The following is a 17,500-nucleotide window of genomic DNA, read 5'->3' as shown; positions in this document are numbered from 1 at the left end:
AGTCTGGAGATCATTCATGATATCAGGATTCTTCCCCAAACTATCACTCAGGCTCATACTGCATGGGAGAGCTTCACTTGCAGACTCGGGTGGAACAGCTACAGTGCAGACTGGATTATTTTCGTCCCGCCTGTGATATAACTTTAGCATGTTGATGTGACAAAGTTGCTTGCTCTTTCTACGATCTGGTGTGGCGATGACATAGCTGACATCACTGAGTTTCTTCTCCACGAAATAAGGGCCACTAAACTTGGCTTGAAGAGGTTGCCCATGAACTGGTAGCAGAATCAAAACCTGATCTCCTGGCTGAAAGTGGCGTAACCTGGACTTCTTATCATACCAAGTCTTCATCTTCTCCTGAGCAGCTCCTAAATTCTCTCTCGCCAGCTGTAAAGCAGTGGACAGCCGTTCTTTGAACTTCATCACATACTCCAGCAGGTTGACGTCGTCTTCCTCCGACAGCCAGCATTCCTTGAGTAACTTAAGGGGTCCTCTTACTTCATGGCCAAACAGTAGTTCAAAAGGTGAGAAGCCCAGTGATTCATTTGGAGATTCTCTTGCAGCAAACACAACGAATGGAAGACCTTTATCCCAGTCTTTCTGATGTTCCAAACAGTATTTCTTGAGCATCGATTTGAGTGTTTGATGATATCTCTCCAACGCTCCTTGGGTCTGGGGATGGTCAGCTGAAGACGTGATCTGGGAGATGCCCAACTCTTTCAGAGACTGCTTGAAAACATTTGACATGAAATTACTTCCTCGGTCTGACTGTACCTCCTTGGGCAGACCAAACTTTGTGAAGAACCCTAGCATTTCCTTAACCACGTTCTTTGCTGAGATGTTTCTAAGTGGAATGGCTTCAGGATAACGAGTAGCCATATCAATCATGGTCAACACATAAGAAAATCCTGAAGAAGTCTTAGGAAGAGGGCCCACAATATCCACCAACACACGGGTGAAAGGCGCCTCAAAAGGAGGAATGGGAACTAGAGGTGCAACCTTTTCGGTCTGATTACACTTCCCCACAACTTGACAGGTGTGACAAGACTTACAATACCAGGAAACATCCCTGAAGATACCTGGCCAGTAGAAGTGTTTCAAAATGCGTGCCACAGTCTTCCTCACTCCAAGGTGTCCTGCCAAACTGGAATCATGAGCCACTCTAATGATATCCTGCCTACAAACACGAGGGATGACAACTTGATGTACAACCTCCCACTCACAGTCGGCTGATGCTGTTGGGGGTCTCCACTTTCTCATAAGTACTCCTGACTTTACATAATAACAAGTAGAAGCACCGGCTGACTCTTCTTCACTGTAAGCAGAGTTAGCTAGACCTTTCAACTCAGGGTCAGCAACCTGCAACTCAACCAACTCTTGACGAGACAAATTATCAACACTACGGGGTACTGCCTCATATGGTGAGTGGTCCAAATTAGCAAGAAAAGTGTCAGCTAGGATAACATCATCATCATCATTATCCTCTAAATCACCAGTAACTTTAGACTTAGCCCTAGTGACAGCACATGCAGGGAACACATCAGGGACATCACAATCCTGGGACGCAGCCACTGGCTCACTAGACAACTGAGGAGCTGGACGCACTTGACTTCCACCAATATCATTTCCAAGTAAGAAAGTTACACCTGACATTGGGAGTGTCTCAACCAACCCAACCATAACGGAACCATTAACAAAACCAGACTCTAAATTCACTCTGCACAGAGGGACAGAGAAGTAATTATTCCCTACACCTTGTAAGATTACAGTTTCATCAGAGGAATTAACATTAGAGCCTAGAACACTGGTCAGCATAAGGGATTGGCAAGCACCTGTATCACGATATATTTTAACTGATTTCCTGTCATTACTGTCCTGAGGACTGACAAAACCATCAGACAGGAAATTAGCACATGAACTCTTGAGAGTGTCACCCACGTTACTGCTCAAAAGAGGAGCTCCATCATGAGAATTTAAGTTACCCCTCAAAGCAGGTTCAGTTAACTCAGTTAAAGAATTCTGGGAACTCTCAAGAGTGGACACTAGACCAATTGACTGAATATTTAAAGACTCCTTTTTGTTCACATCACGCTGTCTCCTGAAACATCTCTCCGTAGTATGACCAAGCTTACTACAATAAGTACATTTACTTTTCTGAAATCTAGAGGTGAAGCTGGTATTTACTTCCTGAGAAACATCATCTTTATTCTCTTTCCTGTTACCTGTACTCTGAGTAGAGGCAACGTACGTACTCTCAGCTTTCCCTTTTTCTCTAGAATATCTCTTGTGAGTGAGAACATACTCATCAGCTAAAACTGCAGCATCAGACAAATTATCTATTCTTTTCTCATCAAGATATAGGCTTACATCTTTATAAATACACCTTTTGAAATCCTCCAGCAAAATCATCTGCTTAAATTTACCAAAATCAGAATCCACATTCTTAGAATTTAACCACTGCTCTAACAAATCTTCTTTGATTCTTGCATACTCAACATGGGATTGCTTATCTTGCTTGTAAGTTGTCCTAAATTTTACTCTATAGGCTTCAGGAACAAGCTCATAGGCCTTAAGAATCAAGCTCTTAACTACATCATAATTATCAGACTGATCCTGAGGCAAAGATGCATAAGTTACTTGAGCTTTACCGGTGAGAACAGTTTGAAGGAGTACTGTCCAATACTCCTTAGGCCAAATAAAACCTGTAGCTACCCTCTCAAACAACTGAAAATACTTTGTTAAATCAGATTCATTAAAAGGAGGGACAAGTTTAACATTTTTAGCCACATCAAAATCACCAGAGCTAGATGATCCAGTTCCACCTTGTTTCATGCGATACTCATGGTCTGCCTGAATCCTGGCAAGTTCAATTTGTGCCTGAGCCTGTACCTGTGCCTCTTCAATACGAGCATTTGCTTCCTTAACACGAGACTCCGCCTCCTTAGCCTTAGCCTCCTGCAGAGCTAGCTGTAACTTAGCTAATTCAATCTGCGTTTGCTCAATTGGAGGAGTTACATTAAACAAGCTTTTATTAATCATGCCAACAATTTGATCTTTAGAATGATGAGAGTGAACTGCAATTCCCAATTGTTGAGCAACAAGCTTAAGTTCATTCTTTGTTCTGTTTTCTATATCACACACTGTTTGCACATTTGACAAAAAATCTTTGGCTTCATCAAGTGTAGAAATAGTAGCCATCATGAATATATCACAGTCACAAAATATCAAGCAATATCCTTATGATAATATCCTGAATATCCTGATATGAGGTCGCCAAATTTATGTTACGGAACAGAGAAAGATAATGTACACTTTAAGTGAGAATACTAAAAATCACTACTGTCCCGTAAAGTTCCAGGTTCAAAACAAAAGAGTTAGGTAAAATTACAAGTTAAAGTTTAAATGCTTAAATTAACAACAAAAACATTCAGGACTCATAAGAGGATAATGTGAAATTGGCAAATAAACAGGTTAAATATATGGTTAACTGCAATAGCCTTCTATTAACACCGAAATTAGCAAGAGTAAATTTATCTAAGTCAGCCCTGATAAAATGAGATACCAGATAATACTCAGTGATCGTGCCAGATAATTATTATTACAGATATAAACTATTATCAAAAATGACTGACATAAAGAACCCCACACGAATTACAAAAACTTCACTAGGCCTACAAATTAAACTTATGCTATACAGTACAAGAACAAAATGCAACAACGGTTATACTCAAATTACACACAGCTGCTAGATGTTTGGAGATTTCTTGAGCACTCACAATAATAATATCTGTACAGGGGAGGACAGAGATGTGAACAAAATGAGGAGCAGATCTAAGTGGCAATGATGCAGAGACTGAGCTCATTATATAGGGGCCAGCAGAGCTTGATACAACTTGTAATAAGGACGCGCAAATGAAGCGATGGGGAAAAACGGACGACAATCCCCCACTGAATAACAGAAAGGATTGAGACTCTACTCTACTATAACGGTAGAAGGGGGGGACTGAGGCAGAACACGCTCGTGATCAAACATGCAGCAACTGTGCGTTAAAATTACACAAAGGATGATGAAATCATAGGCTATGTAACAGTATCATTGCCTGTGTGTATCAGTGCCTGTGTGTATCAGCGCCTGTGTGTATCAGTGTGTGCGTATATTAGTGTGCGAGCGTGCTCTGATCAGTGCTTGTATCAGTGTGTGCGTATATTAGTGTGCGTGCGTGCTCTGATCAGTGCTTGTATCAGTGTTTGCGTGAATGAATACGTGCGTGCAATAGTGTGTGTCTGCTCCGTTTGCACGTGTTTAGTGCGTACATGCCGCAGCGGGTGCGTGCATCGGTGCGTGCGTGCATCAGTGTGTGCGTGCATCAGTGTGTGCGTGCATCAGTGTGTGCGTGCATCGGTGTGTGCGAGCATCAGTGTGTACGTGCTGTGTACGTAGGCAAATTGCGTGTGGTCAGTGTGTACTTAGTCAAATTGTACGTGTTCAGTGTGTACGTGTTCAGTGTGTGTGTGTGTGTGTGTGTGTGTGTGTGTGTGTGTGTGTGTGTGTGCGTATCAGTATGTGCATGAACCTGTGTGTGTGTGCATCATTGTGTGCGTTTATCTATGCTCGTATCTGAGTGTGTGTGTATCAGTGCCTGTGTGTATCAGTGCCTGTGTGTATCAGTGTGTGCGTATATTAGTGTGCGTGCATGCTCTGATCAGTGCTTGTATCAGTGTTTGCGTGAATGAATACGTGCGTGCATTAGTGTGTGCCTGCTCCGTGTGTGCGTGTTTAGTGCGTACATGCTGCTGCGCGTGCGTGCATCAGTGTGTGCGTGCATCAGTGTGTACGTGCTAAGTGTGTACTTAATCAAATTGTGCGTGTTCCGTGTGTACGTGTTCAGTGTGTACGTGTTCATTGTGTGCGTGTTCAGTGTGTGCGTATTCAGTGTGTGCGTATTCAGTGTGTGTGTGTGTGTGTGTGTGTGTGTGTGTGTGTGTGTGTGTGTGTGTGTGTGTGTGTGTGTGTGTGTTTATTGTGTGTGTGTTCAGTGCGCGCGTATTCAGTGTGTGCTTATTCAATGTGTGCGTGTTAGTGTGAGTTCTCAGTGTGTGCTGCGTGCCTATTTACTCTGAGCGTATACCAATGTGTAACTCAAACTGTCTACATGTTTGTAAGAGTGAAGGTATGCAAAAATTTGATAATGATGATGATGATGATTATGACTGAGGCTTCTGGCAGTAGATAGTAGCAGTAGATAGATGATGATGATGATTTTTTTAGTTCTTTTTAATCCGGAAACTTTTATGTTATCAAGGAGGATTCTGTACTCTACTCCTTTCACCTTAACTTGGCCCAAATTTTCGTCCATTTGCAGCTTTTCACGTGTCTCAGTAGCGTCTTTGAAACAGCACTTTTTCGTGACTAGCATAATATTCCATTGTTACAACTTAGCATTCGAGATAAAGATTGCAATTTAGGCCAAGTTAGAGTAAAATGAGCATAGTGAAGGGGATGGGATGGAGGGATGGAGTAGAGAGGTATACGAGAGAGAGGGTGTACGTTGGGGGAGGGCAGCGAAATGGCAGTGTATAGGGCGACATGGAGGCGATTTGTTTGTGGCCACCCCTTACGTGTTTAAGGCGTCTGGCTATAGATAACTTGACAATTAGGGCTACAGATATAGGTGACGATACACGACTATTAAAATTACATCCATTTTCCTTATTTTCTACAATTTCTTTGGCCTACAACGCTTCCTGGCTGACCGTAAGATATCCCCGTGTCCTAATTTAGTGACCTTAATGGCAAAAACAGCAAAACCCAACACTTGCAGCAAGAGGAGAAGCCTACACACCATCACTACCCCCTAACCAGCAACACGACGTCTATTGCCCTCATCTGTTGAATCTATTTGACCTATGACACTTCCTGGTTGGCAGCAAGATACCTCTGTGTCCTATCTGAATCATCTTAATGGCAAAAACAGCGAAATTTAACCCCAAAACAGTAAAATTTGACACTTACATCAGGAGACGGAGCCGACGCAGCCTCACCCTCTTATCGTCCGAGTACCACTGACTGACCAATGGAATGCCATGCTTGTTCAGCCCAGAAACTTGTGTGACACTTTACCCAACTACTTTCATATCCACTAGAGGGCACGGAGGCCCTCTCATCTTCAGGGTAACTCTAGTATTTTATTCTAGCTAATACAAGAGGCTAATATGCACCTGTGAGCTATTTATAAATGTCTGAGAGCGTTCATCCTGTGAATATTAACCCTCCAATGATCGTGACAACTCTAGTACTTTTTTTATTAGACTCCAGACGATTTTATTCAGCTGGGAATGGGTCTTAGGAGCCTGAGTGCATAAGAGAAAACCGTCGTAGAGGAAGCATCAAGGACCGTAGCAAACAAAGTCAGAAATTATTCTTAGATATTTACCATACTCTATTCACTTTCACTTTGTCTAATATTGCCATCTCCTCACCTTAAATGCTGGGCTGTAAGGATACATTAACACTAGAATATAGAACAATACTCTCTTTTCCCTAAATGGACCTAAAATTACCATCTCTCCATCTTGAATTCTGAGTTGTAACAATACATGAACACCAAAATATGATGCTAGTCACGAAGGAGTGCTATATGAAGGATGTAGAGCCATACCATTGTCATTTCCTGGCACTAGACTACGTGAAATAAGTAAAATTACTTACACAAGGAAGGAATCTGGTCCGTGTTAGAGGAAGAACGGTATAGTAACGAAAAGGTGTTATGGAATGGATATAGAACTTCACTTTAACTTGGCCTAAAATTGCCATCTCTCCATCTTGAATGCTGAGCTGTAACAAGAGCCTGACCATACAATATGATGCTAGTCACGAAAAAGTGCTGTTGAAGATATGTAGTACAGTGTTATCGTCTTCTTCTGCCTGTAATTATGCTATGAGAAATAAGCAGCAAATATAAGATCTCGGCCATGTTAAGTCTGATAAGCTATACATACAGCTTAATGGAACGCTCTGGTAAAAATTACAGCTATAAACTCATTCTACAACTCCCTAGCACCTCTTCCTTAGATATTTATTTTGCTTATTACACCTTGCTCTCCTACTGTGCCGTATAAATACTTCAAGCTTTACCATAATCTGCATAAGAAACGTACAAAAGGATGTTAATCAGCCTTGTCCAAAAATATATCGCTAAGGAAGTCTTTGGTTGAATAGTGGGAGGTGCCTGTGTGTTACCATGGCAACCTCTCACACCACCAGTTACATACACACATTTTCCCACCAGCAAGTTCCATTAGAGAGTATTGTGTGTGTGTGTGTGTGTGTGTGTGTGTGTGTGTGTGTGTGTGTGTGTGTGTGTACAATCATGCGTGTGGCTGCACATCTCACCGCAATGCTCCGCCAACACCCACGACACTTTTCTCCTTAATTTCTTACCATAGAGACCTCTTACATTCCTGGATCGTTTCAAAAACTTGGTTCGACGTCGTTCTTACATATTATGAAGGAAAAAAAGGTAACTGTTGATATAAATGTTCGTACAAAAACATTATATACAAACTGAGGGAGATATATTCTTTCACTTTCACTTGGCCCAGATTTTCGTTCTTTTGCAGCTGATTTCACGTAGTTCAGTGGCAGAAAGTACAATGCTATGGCTCTACAACCTTGCCTCAGCACATCTTCGTGACCAGCATCATCTTCCAGTGATCATCTATTGCTACAACTCAGCATTCAGGACGGAAATAGGGGAGTTTTAGGCCAAGTTAGAGTAAAAAGAGTATAGTGGACAATATTCATAGTCTTGCCTTGGTTAGAGTGTGGCTTGGTTAGAGTGTGTTACACACACACACACACACACACACACACACACACACACACACACTCCTTTCCCCACCATCAAGTCCTACCTTAGAATACGTGTGTGTGTGTGTGTGTGTGTGTGTGTGTGTGTGTGTGTGTGTGTGTGTGTGTGTGTGTACAATCATATCAGTGTGACGTGTGCTTGTGTGTAGTCATGTGAGTATATTTCACGTACATGTGTAGGTGTGTAAGTATAAACAGTCTTATCAGTATGACGTGTGTGCGTGTGTGCATGTGACGTACATGTGTAGGTGTGTATGTGAGTGTGTTTGACGTATATGTGTTGGTGTCTATGCGTGTGTATGTACTGTACGTGTATGCTTCGTGATGTGTGTGCGTGTATGTATGCATATATGTATGTAGTGTGTACACATTTGTGATGTGTGTGTGTGTGTGTGTGTGTGTGTGTGTGTGTGTGTGTGTGTGTGTGTGTGTGAAGTGTGCGTGTATATATGAAGTATTTGCGTGTGTGTATGTAGTGTGTGCATGTGTATGAAGTGTGTGGGTGTGTACGAAGTGTGAGCGTGTGTATGAAGTGTGTGCGTGTGTGTATGTAGTGTGTGCGTGTGTATGTATTGTTACATAGCCTATGATTTCATCATCCTTTGTGTAATTCTAACGTACAGTATGCTGCATGTTTGATTACGAGCGTGTTCTACCTCACTCCCCCCCTCTACCCTTATAGTAGAGTAAGTCGTTCTTTCTGTTGTTCAGAGCAGGAGTGTCAACTCTTTGTCCCCTCTGGCTTCATTTGCGCGTCCTTCTTACAAGTTGTATCAAGCTCTGCCGGCCCCAATATAATGAGCTCAGTCTCTGCATTATTGCCACTTAGATGTACTCCTCATTTTGTTCACATCTCTGTCTTCCCCTGTACAGTTGTTATTATTGTGAGTGCTCAGGAAGTCTCCAACCATCTAGCAGCTGTGTAATTTGAGTATAACTGTTATTGCATTTTTTCTTGTACTGTGAAGCATAAGGTGTTAATTCTTAGGCCTAGTAAGGTTTTTGTGATTAATGTAAGGTTTTATGTCAGCCAATTGTTAATAATAGTTTGTATCTGTAATAAGTTATCTTGCATTAACTGAGCATTACCCAGTGTATTTTAATTTTATCAGGGCTGACTTAGATAAATTTACTCTTGCTAATTTCGTGTTAATAGAGGCTATTGCAGTTAACCATATATTTAACCTGTTTTTGCCATTACATTATCCTTATGAGTCCTGCATGTTTTGTTGTTAGTTTGAGCATTAAACTTTAACTTGTAATTTTACCTAACTCTTTTGTTTTGAACCTGGAACTTTACGGGACAGTAGTGATTTTTGGTATTCTCACTTAAAGTGTACATTATCTTTCTCTGTTCCGTAACAATATATATATATATATATATATATATATATATATATATATATATATATATATATATATATAATATCTGTGTATGTGCGTGTGTAGATTATAGACTATTATATTCCCTGTATATAATAAATAACCATTGTAATAACGAAAGTACAATTGTGCATCTACGAGTACCTCTGATTCCGATTCTCTTCCTCTCACATACAGCTCGCTCTTCCATCCCTCAAATTCCCCCATGCTTCTGCTGCCCATCCACTCACTGTATGCTTTCTTCTTTTGCAACACAGCTTGTCTCACCTCTTCATTCCACCATGCTGTTCCTTGCACCTCCTCACGTCTTCTCTCCATCCCACACACCATCTCACTTGAAGCACAGATTTCTTCTGTGAACATCTTGCACACACCTTCCACCTCCCCCGTCTGCTCCAAATCATATTTACTCAATCACTCCTCCACTTCTCTCTTATATCCTGCCTTTTATTCATTCCCTTGCAAGCTTCATACCCTCTTTTATGGACTATTTCCTCCTTTCCTACCCCCCTTCCATTCCTCCACTGCACTTGAACCTTGGCTTTTACCACCACCAAGTGGTGGTCGGAAAGTTTACTCCCCCAACCTCTGTATGCTCCTGAATCCATTACATACCTTGTCATTCTCTCTCATCCACATACACATAATCAATCATAGCCTTCCGTTCATTCAGTTCACCATACACCCTTCTCATTACTCGCCACGTAAACCTGTGGATCATTGTCTGCCTAAAGAGGTTATTGGCTATCACCAACCCCCTCCCTGCACAGATGTCCACTAGAGCACTGCCCTTCTCATCCACTTTTGTAGGTACACCCCACTCATCAACTACTCCGTCCACCTTCACATTCCCTACTTTTCCATTCATATCTCAAGTCAAAAATGTTCTCTCATTGCTCTCAAACTTTTCAATGCAAGTTTCCACATTTGCCCAGAACTCTTCTTTCACTCTAATTGCACGATCTTGTGTTGGGACATACACACATACAATCTCCCACTTTTGTAATCTTACTTTCAATATTACTGTAAGGGCTGTATGGTATGTTGGGCCGCTCGACGGCATAATGGGAAAGAGGGGCCCTACCTGCTCGTGCCAGAATATATCAAGGAAGGCTGGGCATCTGGTATTACCCTGAACCCTCTCTTCCATGAAGCAGTGATTGGTCCTATCTACAGTATGTGTCTGCCATAGCTGTCCGGCACCCACGCCTGCCCACTTCCACCCCCAGGTCCAGTAGTCAACCTGCGGTGCCTCTCAGGTCGTTATACCAGGCTCAAGAGGCCATCTCCACGTTGCAGCAGAGCTTGGTGTCACTAACGTCCCAGCAGCAGCCTCCGCCTAGGATTCCTGCATCTGCTGCCCCGGACAAGTGTGAGGCAGAGATGTCTACAGTAGCCTTTAGTTCGTGGAGACAATCCATGGAATATTGGCTGAAACTCAACGGCTGGCCACCGTCAAACACAGACCTTCACATAAACCTGTGCTGCACGCCAGCCCTATGGCAGTCCCTGGACTCTAAGTTCTCCCTAGTGCAGTGCAGCTCCTTATTGTCGTCGGAGGCATTGGATGCCATCGAAAGGATTGTGCTTATTTTGTGAAATCCACTCAAAGTGCCACAAACTGTGAGTTTCAGTGCCCCTATTGCAACGATGATCTATTGGAGTACATGCTTTTGCGGAAGTTGATTGTGGATTTGCAGAATCCAGTGCTCAAAAGAGGGGTGTTTCAGTTGTGTAATAACTTCAGTGATGTGGGTACTTTGTGCAAATATTGCTCTACATTTGAGGCAGCCCACAAGGACGCCAGTGTTGGCAGGCTTTTTGGGTGGAAGGGTGCAGTGGCGGGAGCCTCACTTCTGCCTGACTCGTTCCAGAGAGACAAGACTCTGAGTGTGACGGGAGCTAGCAAGATGGCTCCTGTGCCTACCCACTCCTCATGACCTAAGGCCCGTCCCTGTCCCAACTGCTACGGGCTCCCACCCACCAGGAAGGTCATCATGCCCTGTGAGGTCCCTAGCATGCCACCAGTGCAGTAAAATTGGCCACCTCAAGAAGTTGTGTAGGTGCAAAGGTAGGCCACCAGGTGCCGCAGTGCAGGCATTAGCAGGCGATAACCCAGGAGGTTTCCATAGCTGTGGTGGTCACTGGCACCGACTCATCGGTCTAGCCTATGCTTTGGGTAACCCTTAGCGACGGGTGTGGTGGGAAGTCCTGTCCAGTTCAAGTTGTGGCTGACACTGGGGCACAGGTGTGTGTGGCTGGTCCAGCACTCCTAGAGTCTCTGGCCCTGCAGTGTCGGGCTGACTTAAGGGATGTGGCAAACATGCTTCTACAGCCAATGGGATCTACCATGTGTGACATACATTACGGCAGCTGTTTGACTACGCAGGAGGTCTACTTTGCTGAGTTGACCCAACAGTACTATTTCTCGTTGCCAGCATGCAAGAAATTGGGTCTGGTACACCCTGACTTCCCGCACCAGTCAACACTGTTTGTGTCACTTGCCACAGGTGGTGGCAACTCCCCAGACCCAGTAGACAACTTGCTGTAGAGGCCTGACACCATGCCCCTGCCGCCATTGGAGGAAAGAGTCCCACAGTTGGAAGCGTGGCTCCTCCAACATTTCTCAGGTCCACCTTCAACATTGATAGGTGCCTCCTCCCAGTCTTGTTAGGTGAGCCACACAGGATACACCTGCTTCCTGATGCCATGCTATATGCCTGCCACACCCCTGCATCTGTGCCAAGACACTAGGAGGCTGAGGTCAAGAATCAGCTAGATGAGGACGTGCAAAAGAGCGTGATTGAGCCAGTGCCAACAAGGGAGGCAACTGAGTGGTGCACAAGGATGGTGGTACTGGGCAAAAAGTCGGACCACCCAAGGCACACTGTCAACTTCCAAAAACTCAGTGCTGTCTGCCATAGAGATTCCACACCCCCATGCCCTTCTATATGGTTTCTGGCATCCCTCACCACACCTTGAAGACAACCGCCAACGCACACTGGAGCTTCCATCAGGTGGAACTTGAGGAGTCGAGCAAGAAGCTCACAACATTTATCATCCCTTGGGGTCACTACAGGTACTCCAGGACCCCCATGGGACATAGCATTCCCAGACACATATATCAAGAGGTACGACGATGCCATGATGGACGTCCCACGAAAACCCAAATGCCTCAGTGACACACTACTATACGACACCTGCATTGACGATGCATTTTGGTACACCTACGACTTCTTGGAGACATGTGCAAAGAATGGCATAACCCTCAAGCCTGAGAAATTCAAGTTTGGTAGAAGGGAAGTAGAGTTCGTCAGCTTCCACATAGGCTGAGACTCATACAAGCCCACAGAAGAGAGGCTGGCTGCCGTCAGGAACTTCAGTATGCCAGCCAAACTCTCCTTAACATATATCTGGTCTTGGCGGGGATTTGTTAACCATTTGGCACCGTTTTTGGCCACAGGCCCCATCATGGAGTCTTTTAGGGAGCTGTTGTGCAAACCCCAGGGCAGGCAGGTGTACTGGGATGACTGCCTTCAGAAGTTTCAGCAGGCAAAGGAGGCAGTGTGTCAGTTGGCCAAGGATGGCCTAACTTTTTATGACAAAGACAGACCCATGATCATCATGACGGACTGGAGCAAGGAAGGCATAGAATTTGTAGTTCTTCAGCAGTACTGCTCTTGCCTGTCAACAGAGGCTCCCTTCTGTTGCAAGAGTGGATGGCGTCTCGTGCTCTGTGGCAGTTGACACTTGACGCCAGCTGAAGAGGGATACACACCTGTGAAGGGTGAGGCATTAGTGGTCATCTGGCACCTCCACAAAGCCCATCTCTTTCTACTAGGATGCCCTAACTTAGTCCTAGTCACTGATCATTGTCACCTCGTCAAGCTCTTAGGAGATAGCACTGAAAGACATTGTCAACCCAAGGCTGTTCACCTTCAAGGAAAAAACACTGCATTACAGGTTCCAGGTGAAATATCTTTCAGGAAAATGGAACTGAGCAGCTGACTTCCTGTCCCGCTACACTGCCCTCCAGGGGTGGCCAGACTCCACAGACAATGACTTGGCTGATGACCTGGACATGGCCATGGCTACAGCCACTGTTGCTCCTCTCGGCCAGAATAGGTGTATCGCTCTTGGCGACGCGGCAGTCCTGCAAGGTGTGGCCAACAATCCCAGTTGCCAATTACTCCTGGCCAAAGTGTTGGCAGGTGACAGGCACGCGCAGAGAACACAGGAGACTGCCTGCCTGCATCAGTTCTACGGTGTCAGGGACAGGCTGGCAGTGTCACAGTGAATTCGACAGGGGTCCATCTGCCTGGTTATTCCCGAGGCCCTTCATCACCAGTGGCAGCCAACTTCCACGCTGGCCACCAAAGGCTTCACAGCATGCTAAGAAGAGCAAGGCAGATGGTGTATTGGCTATGTATGGAGGGCAATCTTCAGTACTACAGAGTCTTGTGTGCTGCCTGTAATGCCCACAACCCGTCCCAGGCAGCTGAGCCACTTATTCTTACACCAGCATCGGAGTACCCTTTCCAACATACAGTGGTGGATCTGCTGCAACTTATGGTCAAGTGTACCTGGCATATGCCGGCTGACTCACGGGGTGGCTGGAGATTGTCCATTTCCCAAGTGGCACCATTTCCAACAAGCTCATGGCCCAGCTTCGAAAGTACTTCTCACAGCGGGGAGCATCCATTGGAATTTCCACTGATGGTGGGACCAACCTTGTTAATGATGACATATGTGCCTTCTTCAAACGGTGGGAGGCAGAGATGCGTATCTCCTCTCCCCACTACCCACAGTCCAATGGCAGGGCAGAGGCTGCCGTAAAGTTTACCCAGAGGCTGTTATGGATGAACACAAGCGTCAGGGACAGTCTCGAGTGTGACAAGATGTCAGTGGCTCTCCTACAGTACCTGAACACACCCCTGTGTGGGGCCAACAAGGCCCCAGCCCAGCTGGCAACAGGGAGACAGCTGCATGATGGGGTACCCACGGCTAGGCAGAACTAGAAGGTAAATATACACTGGCAGCAGGCCCTCCTTGACGGGGAGCTGGCAACGGCTAGGTCTTGCAGCAGCATCATAGAAGGCCAGGGAACACTAAAGAGCCTTCCCTCATTACTACCAGGCACTCAGGTGGGGGTGCAGAACCAATCGACTAGAGTCTGGGATGGACATGGCGTCATCATCGAGGTCCTTCACCACTGCCAGTATAATGTCAGGCTGTGTGGCAGTGGCCACCTGTCACTATGCAATCGGAGACTCCTACGGGTCGTCCATGATGGGTACCCCCCAACATCCTTGCACCCCTCAAACCCCACTCACACACCTGACTCTACGGCGTCACAGTCACCACCCAAGGCGGCCCCTACTCCTGGCTCACCACACCCAGTGCATCGTACACCCACACCTGGATCACCATGCCCCACACGTAGCCTTCACTATCTACTCAACATCCAGTGAGAGTGTGTATGCAGCTCTGACTATGTGTAACATTTACCATTGACTGTTCTTACTTTTTTTGTTAAAGTTATGTTGATGTACCAGTGGAAAGTCCCATATTTTTTTTCTTCGTATGAATGCTCTTATTATTATTGCCGGCATAGCCTGTCTTTATGCCATTTCTGTAATTTCATATGTATTTACCCAATTCTCATTCATTGTCAGATATAAAACTATTGTGTACATTGCAGTTACATGTCTTGCAGGTGGGGGAGATGTAAGGGCTGTATGATATGTTGGGCCTCTTGGTGGCAGCATGGGAAAGTGGGACACAACCCGCTCCTGCCAGAATGTACTGGGAGTAGAGTAAAGGAAAGCTGGGCATCCGGTATTTCCCAGAACCCCCTCTTACACTTATCCACACAATCCTTGAATAAACTGATCCATACTCTCCTCTATTATTCTTCCAGCTCTTGCACACAACAATACATAAACTCTTTTTTGCCCACTCATTCTTACCTTGTCCCTCACATGTACCCCATCCATACTCCCACTCTCGTGCATGCTCGCCTTTCCATTTAGTCTAAGTTAATCCACATATATCCACCTTTGCACTCTGAAACACCTGGACAATCTCTTTTTTTTCACCTCATCATTTGCATCCCTTACATTTCATGTTGCAATCCGAACCATGACTTGTCCAGTTCTTGGTCGTTGCCTGTTTGTCTGTCATGGTCTGAGGCTTCTTGTTTGCATTATTAGTTAGCTGTTCTCCAGGGAGGGTCACTAACCCTCGGCCAACCCACTTATTGAAACGTAGGGAAACACCTGTTGGTTGGTTATATAGTTACCACCCAGTGTTTTAAATGACTTCCTGGTTTATGGGAAACTATTGGCTTGCCACTCAGTGTAGAGCTACCCCGAAATAGAGTACCGTACCACTACATTGAGTGGGTGGATGATGGGCACCCTCACCGACATAAGCATAGAAAAATAATCTTTTGCATAATCAGTTCAGCTGAAGACAGACTTTTCGAACTGGACAGGCTAGACGCAGCCTTCAGGAATCCCTTCAGTACGAGAAGGCTTTTCTAGGTTGAATAAAGTGTCGAAAGTAACAACAATAGAGTGACCTTCTCATGGTCGGAACAACTTTAATAATCTATTTCGGCCAACGCTAAACGATTACATTTAGCGAAAAATGAGTAATGGGAGCGTTGTGTGTTAACACTGTTACGATCAACAACTTATAATGACTGTGACAACTAAAATAAACTGTTCCACCTGACACCAGACATTTTACTTAGCGGAGAGTGCGTGATGGAAGCCTGAGAGCGTTAACAAAACACATCGTAGGGCTAGAGAGTAGGCCATAGCTCCAGCCTATCAGGATGGTACTCTCGAGGAGGATGGGAAAGCTGGTGGTAAAGAACTCTAGCCTCTTTTTCAGTGTCACTAACACGGAGAGTAGGAGAGCATTTTCCTTCGATCATATTTCTCTAGCTGTCCATTGTACACTACACTACATGCAATTTACACACCACATCGTATCCTACTGCGTCACAGGGGTTTACAAAGGCACGCAGCCCGAAAACTTTGTCCCCGTTACCTAGTGATACATGAGGGGAGGCGTTGGTCGAGCTCCGTCAGCACGGCTTTGGGCCAGGATGGGGCTTGGGCTGTCTCCGTTCCCCCCATCTGGGCTTGAGGCTGTGTTGGCGGGGCCTGTGGTCCGTCTCCACCTCTCATTTATTCTAGCTGTGAAATAAAGGGTACTAGAGATCGAGAACAGTGGAGAGTCGTCATTAGGTGACCAAGGCATGGACATGGATGCGCGTTGAAGCCTTTATAAACGAAACGACGAACAAAACTACTATTAAAAAAAAAAAAAAAAAGGCATCATGTACTCGATTGGCAAAAAATCTGAGCCTTCCTCTTCTCCTTGTGTGTCAGGTGGTGGTGATGCGCAGTCCTCGAGCCTTCCTCTACACCTCCCTCATCCCCTCCATCTTCCTCACCATAATATGCTGCTCAACATTCTTCATACACTCAAGCAGTTTCAGGTAAATTCTTAATTCTTGTCATACCAAGATGATCTTATTCACATTAGGCACTACTCCCCGAACTGGTGTGGTTAGACATACGAGTATTTAGTCAACTACGTTTTGTTTTTCTTAATCTGTATGTGTCTTTCTTTCCCTTCTCGGTTGGTCTCATTTGCATGAATTTATGACCCGAAAAGTAATCGGTAATAACATAACAGAAGAACTTTGGTCCATGGCATCAAAATTATTATCAGAATTTAGCAACTCTGTGAATACTTTATTGTTTAATGGTTCTGTATATCATGTATGTATTATTATATGCAGCTTATAAAACTGTTCTGGGGCATCGTTTACCCCTGGAATCAGCACTGTACTTAAAATTTAATCAGGATTTTTTTTTTTGTATTTATTTATTTATTTATTTTTTCACTAACACCATGTATCTTTTCCTGACACTTAAAAAGCCTCACATTAACACCATTCAACTTTCTCTTTTCTGTACTTTAAAATTTCTCATATCAGCACCATCTAACTCCCTTCTCTCGGCACATAAAAATCATCGCATCAACACCAGCTAACTCTCTCTTCTCCCGGTACTTAAAAATTTCTCACATGAACACCTTCCAACTCTCCTTTCTCGGCACTTAAAAATTTCTCACGTTAACACCATCTAACTCTCTTTTCCCGGCATTTAAACATACCTTATATTAACACTACCTAACCCCTCATTCTGTGCACTTTAAATTCGTCAC

General features: G+C 44.5%; 1 protein-coding gene across 1 annotated transcript; it reads left to right on the top strand.

Annotated features, from left to right (window-relative positions):
• The first annotated feature begins 13,911 nt into the window (after nucleotides 1–13,911).
• LOC145389579 (uncharacterized) lies at nucleotides 13,912–14,271 on the top strand. The gene has a single exon (XM_080264835.1). It carries the CDS (start codon nucleotides 13,912–13,914, stop codon nucleotides 14,269–14,271), a length of 360 nt encoding a protein of 119 aa, XP_080120961.1.
• Nucleotides 14,272–17,500: the final 3,229 nt, after the last annotated feature.

This window comes from Coenobita brevimanus, unplaced genomic scaffold, assembly GCF_032717465.1.
Source record: "Coenobita brevimanus isolate Jiangsu-jjx unplaced genomic scaffold, ASM3271746v2 jjx.HiC_scaffold_1410, whole genome shotgun sequence".
Taxonomy (NCBI): domain Eukaryota; kingdom Metazoa; phylum Arthropoda; class Malacostraca; order Decapoda; family Coenobitidae; genus Coenobita; species Coenobita brevimanus.
Note: the sequence above shows the minus strand (reverse complement) of the source record. Positions and strands in the feature narration are given on the sequence as shown.

Excerpts from the sequence above, each read along its gene's own strand:
- LOC145389579 (XM_080264835.1), top strand. The coding sequence starts at position 13,912 with ATGGCCCAGCTTCGAAAGTACTTCTCACAGCGGGGAGCATCCATTGGA.